This window comes from Lycium ferocissimum, chromosome 8 (genome assembly GCF_029784015.1).
Source record: "Lycium ferocissimum isolate CSIRO_LF1 chromosome 8, AGI_CSIRO_Lferr_CH_V1, whole genome shotgun sequence".
Classification (NCBI taxonomy): Eukaryota; Viridiplantae; Streptophyta; class Magnoliopsida; order Solanales; family Solanaceae; genus Lycium; species Lycium ferocissimum.
This window is the reverse complement of record NC_081349.1, coordinates 30,996,100-31,008,440: the sequence shown is the minus strand read 5'-3', so window position 1 is coordinate 31,008,440 and position 12,341 is coordinate 30,996,100. Positions and strand designations below refer to the sequence as shown.

Below are 12,341 nucleotides of genomic sequence, written 5' to 3'. Positions count from 1 at the left end.
TATCAGAGGAGCCTGGTGATAAGATGCTTTGGTCCACCACAAAACTCATGATAACTATTCAGTGTTGAGAGTGATGATCCTTTTTTTCTTTTCTTTTATATATTAGTGCATTGTGGGGTTCAAAATATTTTACAAATGGTCCTAATTTATGTACAATTGACCCCATTTTTTTTTAAAGTCTATTTGAATATCAGTATTTATTTTATTTAGAGCTATGTATATGGGATCTGTACGTACGACTTAAAATGTTATGCAACAGATTTTACAATTTTAATTACTAAGTTTGAAAAAAAACAAATAAAGGATTGAACAATCAAACTTAATTAGCATCGACATTTCATTTATCTAAAATGTTAATTTACTCTTTCTTACAAATTAATAAGGTTTTTTACTTTACACTTATAATATGTAGATTTTGTTATTCACATGCTTAATATTAATTTTTCAAATATATCAGGACATAAAAATAAATAACACTCTTATAGGTAGATAAGCTTTTCAAATTTTGTACCTTCATATAATCGATTAAAATATATCTCGGGATTACATATTTTTATCATTAAGATAACTATCCATGGTTGTCATCATATAATATATTGAGATGATTGCCCTCTCTGCAACAATATTGTTGTTTTGAGGAGGAAATTATTTAATTAAACTTTGATCATAATGGAAAATGAAATAGCATTATTGAGCATGGTGACACTAGGCAGTCGTATAAAAAAGATGCACTACCGACCAAAGTTTATTAGTCAAATACTACATATTTTTTTGTGAGTCTCAACTTTACCTTCTTTTTAAAAAAAATCTTTTTGATGATCTTTGGTGTTTTTATTCTTTCTCTCTTCCTTTGCTTTAGCTAGTCATTTCTTGAGTAGGACAATGTCTTATGTTTCTTTCTTTTCATTTTTATGCATGTCTTTTTCCCAGAGATATATATCATGTTTAGTTTTTTTTCTTTATCAAAGTTTTCCTACAAAAACCCATGTTTCCCTCTTAAGTTTCATATTTATTTTTATAAGTTAACACACTCTTCTCCCAGCTTATAATAAAGCCTCAATTCAACTTTTTCAAAATTGATTTTATTTTAATGCAAAAACTCCATATGTGTATATATAATATTTCACATACTTCCTGTTAAAGCTAGTTAATGATTGAAGCTAGCTAAGTTGGTGTTAATGAGAAATGGAGGGAAAAAGACAATGGAAGGAAATGAAGTTTAAAGCAAAGTTTCTTTGAAAAGGAGTTTTTTTTTTTTTTTTTTTTTTTTTTTTTTTTTTTTACACATTGGTGGTAGAAAGGGAAAGTTATGTGCTTATATTAAAACAACCTTAAATTTCTTAAAGGGTTGAGAAGAGGGACTCCCCTCGCGCGTTGTCGTCGTCGCTCGGCTTTGGATTCGGCTTCGAATGATGCGATTATTAATAATCTTTTTGGACTAAATTTATTTAACTTCAATCTTCATTTTATGAAATTATTTTTTATTTCAGCGGGAAAATATTAATTGGTAATTAATTAAATTTAAATCCCAACGTTCTTATTTTTTCGGAAAAGACAAGGCCTTTCCGAACAACCACCAAGCCTATTCTGAACAGGCATTTTCGAGGCTATATAAGCTGATGCAATGCCTCATTTTTCAACTACTGAAATAATTTTCTACATAGCAAATTCTGCATTCTTTTTACTGAAATATAACTATCGAGTCTGTGTGTGGTTCGTTGCCAAATTTGAGTTCGTCGAAGTCGTAGGCGTTTGAGGTACCGCCACTCTGCGGCGATATATATCCGTTTTATCCACGGGAGGAAATAATCCATAACCTCGGGTACGGTGAGGATTAAATTCCTTAAGGACACATGGTGAACGACGGTCTCGGATATTTCTTAGTTTTAAAATTTTTTCCAACTTTACACGCTTTACTCGTTTTTCCTACTTTCTGGTTTTTACAGTTTCTGGTTTTTGTTTCCTACGGGTTCTGAACACAGTTATACCAACACTTCCCTTAGCTCGAAGATTGTGATGTTTGTACCTTATTTAATTAGAATAGATTTTTTTTAACTAATAATTATCCCTATCGGAAAAAATGACAAAAATGTATTTGACATGGAACAATATACTATTATGTTAAGGTCTTATATCATCTTAAATGTACGATTCACATCTCATGAGAGATTTTTATTTGATTTTTTTCGCGGAAAAAATATATTGTATATATACGATTAAATTATTTTTTATATATATAAAGCACATGTCGAATCTTTTTGACATCTTCACGCATTTTATTTTTTAATTAATTTGAATCTCTTGTGAAAATTTTAACTCCAGCACTATTTCTTAGTGCAGATTTATTTGCCCCCCATATTTATGTCATCACTGATCCCCTTCGATACGATCTTGGTCGGCTCGATGCTGCCTGCATTGTATAGTTAATTATATTCCACACATTTTCCTTATGTTTACTGTTCTTTTGTTATAGAGATAAACATAACACTGACATATTATTCTAGAATCTATTCTCGTTCTCTGTGCATTGTATTGATTGCAAAAAATCATGTTCATACATTTGTTTTTCAGTTAGGTACGATTTACATCTTTTTGTTTTTCCATCCGATATTCAATATCTATTTTGGATTCAATTAATTTTGATTCGTATCGAAAAGTTTTACTTTAAGGGTAAAACATTCCTATAAAAATTATTCCACTATCAAGTCTCAAAAATCTCTAATTAAGAATGAAAGAGTATTACCGCACCACTACAACCTTTGGTACGCTTTACTTTCTTTACTGCTGAATTGTGATATATAAGCTTCATTCTGATATAATTCAGAGTGTTCTTAAGTGAGGATTATTAATTGTTTTTTTTCCATTAGTTACCAAAATAAGAAGGTTGGTCGATGAAATTAATATCTCCAATATGTACCTACTGACTTTTTGATAGTGTTATCTTGCAGTTCATGGTTGGGAAAGATATTCTTCAAATCGGATCTCCCCATCATAACAGGTACATGCACTTTAAATCATTGAAACTTGGAAGGAATTACAAGTAACTCAAGAAGAATGTTATCTATCATAGAATCGTGGCGGGACGAATGAGATTTCTATATTCTTATTGAGTCTCGAGTTTGCGTCCCAAGAACGGAGAAAATCTTAGTATGGAGCACTTCCTTTAAAGGGTCTTACACGAACTAAAATTCTTTGAATTCGTCTGACCAATGAATTTCGGTGCGCTCATTCTTGTTACAACAACAACATATCCAGTGTAACACCACAAGTGAGGTATATATGGGGAGGATAAGATGTACACAGACTTTATTCTCTAAATTTTCAGGGTAGAAAGGTTATTTTCTAGTAGAGCCCCGATCGGTTGCGCTCATTCTTGTTATGAGAATGAAATGACGCCCACGCTTGACTCGAGATCAAGACTCCTCACAACTCACACCAATATATATCAGCAGTGAACGAATGACAATATTTTGATTAAAAAGGCAAGCAGGAATTGGAAGATTTCTATACCCTTATTTTGAAAGTTTTTGGTTCGCATCTCGAAAATGGAGAAAATCTTGTTACGGAGAGCTTCGTACAAGGGATTTACACAACACAAATTAAATTAGTGTGATAGGTGAAATTTGGATACCGAATGATATTATGACCTTGCCACACCACTAATATCTTGACTTGCTTTTAAGTCAATTGTGTCAAGCAAGTACCTACACAAACTAGATAAAGAGATAGACATCACTAGACCGCCCAAAATGCTTGAACCATTTGCTCTCACTATTTGACCTTACCTGCCACAATTTTGTGATTGTGTTCTCCCAAGAAGATTTGGCTTTCTTTTTCTAGAAGCCCATCAGGAAAAAAGACAAACATTCCCAATTCTTATGTGTACACGCCACATTTTTGGATAGTGCTTATGTGGGGCTGTGGGCGTATTGACTACTTATAGGATGGGATGTGATCATTATATCTCGAGTTTCTTTCCTTTTCTTGGAAGAAGATGTTGATTTTTGACTAAAAGTACAATTAAGTATTCTCTTATGAGAGTTGGTATTTCGCACTTTTGGATAATTAATCACTATGATCTTGATACAAATTTACCAATGCTTGTACAAATATAACCGTTCGAAAATTATCCTTCTGGACACTTTCGGGCAACGTTAGACTCACGTCTAATATTTCTTGTATATTATTCAAACCCATTTATAAGTAACAAAGTGCATAATAAACTTTCACCAAACCAATTTATTAGCTTAGCCTATTTAACACACCTAAATTTCATCAACCTAAATTGATGTTCAGCTGAGAAAATAACAACGAAAACCAGCTATAGGCACAAAGTAATAAACTTTTCACCAAATCAACGTCATGACTAACTAAAATTCCAGGATATCAGTTAAGGGACTCAGCATCATAGCTATCTTTTCTATTTTGTGAATTCATTAAAGGCAAAATATCATCTTTTCTATCTTTGGTTAGTAGAAAGCTTGGTGCCAAATCAGTTTGGTTTACCAATTTCACTCTTTACTAAAAGAAGTTTTGTCTTTTTCAAGCAAATTTGAGGCTCTCTACATATCAAAGAATTAACATTGAAAAACTTATCACCCACGACAGTTTTTTAGCATTTTCAATCAGAAAGAACCCAGATAAGCAAAAAGTTTAAAGCTTTGAATCTAATTACATATACCCAAAACAACAAAAATTAAGAAAATCCCAAAATAAAAGGACAAAGTTATGAACTTTTGGTTACCTTGTAAGAGAAGATGACCTAGAATTTTGAAAATTTACTAAAATTTAATTTTGAAAAACTGAAATTTGTGAATTCAAAACTTGATTTGGTCACACCGTTTGACTTATTTGAGAATTGGTTGATAATGTTTTTTGATTTTTTGAAAAAAAAAAGAAAGAAGAAAAATTAGATCAAGTTGGGCGGGTTGGTCTACTATCCCATCTTGACCCAACCCATTTTAGCCCATATGAATTTTGGGCAAGGTTGGAAAATGACCCGTTTATTGAAGCAGCTCATTTTAACCCGCCCGAATTTAGTCCAAACCACCATCTATCACTTCTAATCCCGACCAACGAACCAGTTCGCCTTTTTATGGGACAACTCTTTTTCAACAACACAAGAGACATTTTGGTTAATTTTAATAAATGTAGCATGCCTATGTTCGCTTTCCAATTTGGCACAAACAAATTAATTATGGCCTTGTGAGAACCCTCTTTTCCCAAACAAATTAAGTATGGCCTTGTGGTATATTGACTAGTTTACCCTTGATTCATGGTTTTACAGATAAAATAATTAGACCGTCATCTAAAGGTCCATAAGTTACCAAAAAAAAAAAAAAAAAAAAAAAGGGGGATAGTTATTCCAAAAATGGACCACGAGCGAAATTTCTGCTTTTCTCCCTTTAATAAGATAAGCCCAGTTGGGACAGGAGCGAGACACTACTTACAAGGGCCTAATTCTCGACCAAAAGCCTGTTAGGCCCACTATTGGCCCAAAATTAAACCAAAATCCAAAGTACGTATGCAAACAGAAAATATGGCAATAAGTAGCAAAAATCAGATTTCTGAACAAGCATATGTATAATTAGTCAAAGTACAATTTGATATGGTTAATATTTTTTTAATATTATCTATCCCGCATCATACGGATTTTAATACTAGAAAGTAGAGAAGTTAATGCATTCACAAGGTGGTTAGGCAGTTCAACAAGCATTTGTAAAATGATTATTTAAGAGAAGGCAGGTAACTATTACTACCTTATTATTTTTAGCTTTCTGTATGTCTAGTTTTCCTCTTCTTTTAATCAATTATTGTTGTGGTTGTTTCGACTCTTGTATTTTTCTCTCCATTTGATCTTACCATATTTTCTTGGGAAAAGGACGTAGCAAAAATGATTTCTGAACAAGCTCGGTCAAAACTAATCCCACATTTAACTACATTGTTTGGCAGTTCAACAAGCTTAATCCCACTAGGTGTCCGGTCGACTCTTGTATTTTCCTCCATTTGATCAAATTAATGCCAAAAAATGACGTGTCAGCCCAAATAATGCTAAAAATGGCGGTCGGCCCAAAATAATACTAACAACTTGACCAAACTTGAAAAAAAAAAAAAAAGACTTTTGTGGCGACTTGAAATTATATATACACTTTATATATAATAATTATACATTTTATATACATATCTTTGGAATTAATCTTACATTTATTGTACATAAATTATACGTTAATTATACATTTATTATACACATATTATACAATAATGATATGATAATTATTTTTAACATATATAATAGTGATACATGTTATATACCACAATGATACGGTTTCTATGATACATTTTTTATACGTATGATACACTTTCTATATAAGACTGATATAGTTTATATACACATGCTGGAATTATATATACTCTTTCATACAAAAATGATACATATTATATACAAAAATAATACAATTTTCTATTTTATAATACACATTATATACACAAATGATACATTTTATATACAAAAATGATACATACCTTAGTGATTCATATTTTATACAGTTTTTATACATTACAGATAGGTACTGATACATATTTTTATACACAAACGATACATATTATGTACAAAATTCGCCTCAGAGTTTTTTGGGATATTTCTTACTAAATATACACATATTATACATGTTTTGAGATATTTAACCTTTAGTGGCGACTTTTTTAATTGCCACTAGAAAGCCTGATTTCTCTGTAGCAGTCCTTTTTTTTTTTTTTTTTTAAATCGATGGGGCTGTTGGACCGACCAGCCTTTAGTGGCGACTTTTTAAATCTTTTGTGGCGACTAAATTTTGTGGCGACTTTTAGTCGCCAAAAGTTGCCACACAAGGCTTGCTACCGATTTTGGCTACCGGATGGGAATAGTTTATGGGCTAATTTTTGGGTTTGGAAATAGATGGGACAGCGCAGGAGATTATTTATGGCCCAGCGACCATTTGTGTCCTTTCCCCTATTTTCTTCTTAGTTTTAGCTATTATCATGCTCATTTATTGGACCTCTTGTTAAAAAATTAGACGTTAATTTCATAAATGGCCACTCAACTTTTATTTTATATATCTTGCTTATGCAGTAGGACAATACCGTGATACAAAAAGCCACAATCAAATTTATAAATTGGCAGTAATTAAGTTGTATACACTCAAATTCTGTAACATTCTGTAACCACACTGTCCACATATTGAACTTTAATTTGAGAAATATAATGATCTATCTACAGTTTATCACATTGTGTTGGTACAAATGATAAAGTTTCCTTATCAAGATCATGAATCACCATCATATTTTGTTGTTGGACATTTCCCAAAATAGACATTCCACTTGAACTTCCCATGGCCAAACAAGCAATTCCCATACTTGAATCAGCAATCATGTAATTATCAGCAGGCAAATCCATGTCTGCACCTTCAAAATGGAATATCAATTTTGGAACTTCTATATTGTTTGTGTCTGATGGCAATTTGAAGCAAAGATCTAGCCCAGTTGAGCTTGAGTCATCCACCGGAAGGTTTATCTGCAGTTAAATTAATTTCGCATATTATTATTGAACTTCATATGTTATAATAGAAAAGTCACAAATGACAACAACAACAATTACTTCTCAGTCCAAATATGTTTCGGCTGTAATAAGGTGACCTTACTGTTATAGCAAGTAAATTTTTTGACTTTACTGTTAATGAGTAAAGTTCAGTTATTTTAATGTAACAAAAGTAATTTAGTAAGCATAAGTGAAATTAACATATGTTTACCTGTGAAGAAAACTCTTTCTTGAGAAGACTAAATGCACTTTCTTCCAAGTATGTTATGGTTGTCCCAGAGTCAATTATCATTCCTCCACTGCCATCTTGGTTGAGTGCAAATGTGGATTTCTTGATGGACAATTGAGTATCCCCAACAGATATTCCTTGTAAGGAAAGATAGTAAAAAGATGGTTGTGTTGGATTTTTCACTAATGGGGTTGTGATGATATTGGAATAATCATCATGTGCTACTGATCCCATCAGGAGTGTACTGCTATGGCTGTCAGCGTCATCGTTAATCGAGGTCAGACAGTATGAAAATTTGGACATGTGGAGTTGAGAGACGAGCGATAGTGGGCCTCGCCCAAGGCCCACTAAGCCCGCACCTTGACTGAATCCACTACCTTCATTCTCATTTCCACATCCAAATGCGACATTTTGGATTGAAACTTCACCAAAAGTGAATGTTTCACTAGCTAAATACCCTTCACTTGATGAATAATCACCATATGTGTACATATATTCACAATTACTATCCCCACAAGATGACATAGGCAATGCTTCACAAAGTTTATTAGAACATGAAATTTTGGAAAACGTCGATGATTTTGATGGATCAAAAATTGGTGTGGATTGATCAAAACACTCTTTACAAGGCTTACATTGAGTCCAAATCAGATCACTTCCAGTATCCATTATAGCATTATAAGAGTCACTTGGGTTTCCAATTGATATTTGCATGAGAAACTCACCATTTCCTGCATGGATTGTTGACTTTACATTTGAGTCATCTTTTGATGATAAAGTTGCAAAATTAGCCACTAGGCTTAACCTTTGAAGCCTCGATTTCCCTCGTTCCATCGCGCGTTGTAAACGCTCGAATTTTGTGAAATTCCCAGCTGAATCAATATGTTTTAAGCTCACCTTGAAGCCCTTATGGTTGTTGAAAACATGCCTAGATGTTGAGTTCACTTGCAAAGCAAACAAGATTGATGATAGGAAAAGAAATGGAATGCAATAGGCAAAGTTTGATGAAGTCATTTTCGGCAATATAAATATTAAAGAAGATGTAACATTTGTTTGTGGGAATAAATGTATCAAACACAAAATGAGGGATCAAAAGCGAGTTTACAGAAGAAGAAAAAAAGTACAAAGAAAAATGGAGGAGAAATTTGGAGATTGAAGTGATGAGATTAGTATAGATAAGAAATTTCAACATCAAAGGGAAGGTGAGATATCAACTTAATACCAAGCCACTAAAATGGTTGTTGGAGATGACAAGAAAAAATGAGATGAAGTGTCAGAGATTTTATTTCTTTTAATTCATTTCTATTTTAATCTTATGTAGACAAGGTTATAATTAACAAGCAATGTGGTTATCATTATTCTATACTATCATAATTGAGGTCTCTCTTATTTATTACGTAGGTAGTAATAGTTCTTGAAAGTTATTTGGTCTTCTATATTACGGAAGAATAATTTATTCTCATTTAATACCAAAATTTTGGCTTGTTTTATATTTGCCAATAACCTATCGCAATCCTTCTCCTTTATCGTAATTGAGACCGACAATGTGAGCTTGGTTCGCGAGAACCAACAATGAATTTAAATGAGAATTCATATAACGGACCACAACTTGTTTAGAATTGAGATACGTTAATAACAAATTTACTTTTTATGTAGTGAACAAAGTTCCTTGTAAAAGGTGGATAGGAAATCTATTAATGCTATTATTTCTTGCTAAAACTTCGTTTACCAACTTTGGTGGCAAGTCTCAACCGTTGGCCTGAGTTAATAATAAATTAACATCAGATAATTTATCCTACTACCTAGAAAATAAAGGGCCTCGAATGATAATAATGAAGAACAAAGACGAATAATAAAACTGATGAGATTATCTTGAAAGAAAGTTGGTGGACTAACTCTTTTACTAATGATAATAAAACTTAAAAGAAAAAGTGGGGTTGGGATTGTGGCGCTGTGATAGATCTAGTGTATAACTTATCGTTTCATATTCGAACGTAATAGCTTTGTCGAGAATTCTATATATGTGTTAAACATTCATTAATAAGTATAAATAATACATTTCAACCTCAGCAAATCAAATCAAATCCCAATTAAGAATCGATAATGTTCAAATTGTGAAGTTGGCCTATGTTATGTGTGTGCTTTTTTTCTTTTTTTTGGGTGGGGGCCGTGGGCCGGGGGGGGGGGGTTGGATGTGAGTGGGCATGTGGTGTTTGCTTGTTTTGTCCTCCAAGCATTGTTGAACTAAAGATAAAAAAGGTAGTACCTACATATTGAGTAGGCATGATTATTGAGCATAAGTACAAAGATCATTCTTTTCGATAATAATACATTCTATTAACTATTGTACTTCAATCTCTTTTTCTTTTCTACTATAAATTGTCACTTACTTCCCTCAAACAGAGGATAAATTTTTTTTTTTTTTTTTTTTTTTTTTTTTTTTTTTTTTTAATTTCCACGTGAAGTTTTAAGTCATTTATTCTTAGAATTACCTCTAGGCTTCTAGGTAACTCTCAATTCTGGAAGCATGAAAGCTAATCATGCGTTTCTTTCCTTGGAATTGTTTGCGTTTTACAATGTCAAGTCAAAGTAGTTGAAGTAATTGATATTGATATTCTTTAATTAGAAATGGATGACATGTTAGTTGAGTTGAGGCCATCAGAGTGATTGGAATGGCCAAACAAATTTTGACAGTACCTAAGTAGGCGTTTGGATATGTGATTTGAAACCATGGTTGGAAATCATGAGATGAAATCAGCGTTTGGACATGCATTTCATCTCATGGTTTCAAAATTTTTATTATAAAACTTGACCCGTAAGTTTATATTTTGTAAAAAATAAAAAAATAAAAAAAAACCATAAGTTGGTAGATATTTTTAACAATTACTCCCACTAACCATTTACCAACCTTTATTTATGTCTACCATGTGGAAGGATTATATTAAGGCGTAGTTACATTACTATTCATGTTAGAACTAAAGTTTAATTATTGTAAAACTAAGCTAAAAGAGTAACAATATTAAAGAATGAAAACAATAGAAATAGAGAGACAATAGAGAGGAGAACTTTCTTATTCATCTCAATATGTTTCAAGTGCTGTTCAAGTATATACAATATGAATCCCTATGCCTCTATTTATAGTGGTGCATAGAGGCATATAAAAGGGTAGATATAAATATGACATTCAACATATGAGAATGTGGGGAAGATCATGGGTGAAGTGGGAGACATTATATTGAACCTTTGAGATCATGGAGGAAGTGGGAATTTATTTCTAGAGTGGTGGACATCCACACTTATTATTTCATAACACTCCCCCTTGGATGTCCATGTCTTAATAGATGATGTGTCTCGTTAAAACCTTACTAGGAAAAACCCAGTGGGAAAAAATTCTAGTGAAGGAAAAAGAGTACACATATCTCGTAATACGCATTGCTAGCTGCCTCGTTAAAAACCTTTGCAGAAAACCCGATTGGGACAAAACCTCAGCTAAGGGAAAAAGAGTACAGCGCGTATTATACTCCCCCTGATAAAAGTATCACTTAATTCTTGGAGACAACACATTCAAATCTTGTATATCAACTTCTCAAATGTCGAGGTTAGCAATGCTTTACTGAACATGTCCGTCAACTTATCAATTGAGCGTATTTGTTGAAAAACCTATTTCACCTTTCTGTTGAAGATCATGTCTGGAAAAGAACTTTGAGGAATGTGTTGTATTTTGTCTCCTTTGTTATATTCTTCTTTCAATTGAGCTATGCAAGCTTCGTACAATATTGTTGAAATCTTCATTTCCAAATAAACATCATATTATTGCAAAATGTATTGAATTATTGATCTCAGCCAGACACGTATTCCTGAATTGCTTTGTATAAGTATCACCAATTGACTATCATTTCAAACGTCATAGTGTGGCAGTATCCTCACATGCAAATCAGTACTTGCTTGAAGACCAAACTTCATGTAATAATACAAATAATGCCCTGCATTTACATAACCAACAAAAACCTTGATAATAATTGTTAGGACAAACAAATCTATATTAATAATTTCTTTTGTAGTATGCAATACAATATACTCATCATTATCATTAGGTCAAAATGATGTTTATTTATATTTAGCGACATCACAACCATTGGGTACTCAATGAATCGCTTTAACCTATATAAATATTTGTGAAGCTTTATTTTTGTAAACCTTAAATGCTTCAAACCAATTTAAATCCCTACGGATTTTCTTTCATTGTCTATATAGCCATATTGACAACAATGAATTATACGCATTCAAAATTTTCATATATTGCTAGACTGTGAGAAACCCCATTGCATCCACCACAGGAGAATACATACGTCTCCATACAATAATGTTAGGACTTTTGCGAAAATCTTTATGCCACAAGGCACAAGCCGTAATTTATTTTTTACGGTTTTTATTTCTCATTTTACTTTTCGCACAAGAATTCATTTGTACCCCATTGACATTAAACCTTGAGGTCATTGGACTATAGGTCCAAAACATCACTTTTCCAAGTGAAACAAA

The 12,341-nt window shown here is 32.5% G+C and overlaps 1 protein-coding gene across 1 annotated transcript; it reads right to left on the bottom strand.

The window, feature by feature from the left end:
* Positions 1–7,121: 7,121 nt before the first annotated feature.
* On the bottom strand, positions 7,122–9,063 carry LOC132067979 (aspartic proteinase nepenthesin-1). The gene is made up of 2 exons (XM_059461418.1): positions 7,785–9,063; positions 7,122–7,549 (listed from the first exon to the last, which is right to left on the bottom strand). Exons 1-2 carry the CDS (start codon positions 8,814–8,816, stop codon positions 7,250–7,252), a joined length of 1,332 nt encoding a protein of 443 aa, XP_059317401.1. The 5' UTR covers positions 8,817–9,063; the 3' UTR covers positions 7,122–7,249.
* Positions 9,064–12,341: the final 3,278 nt, after the last annotated feature.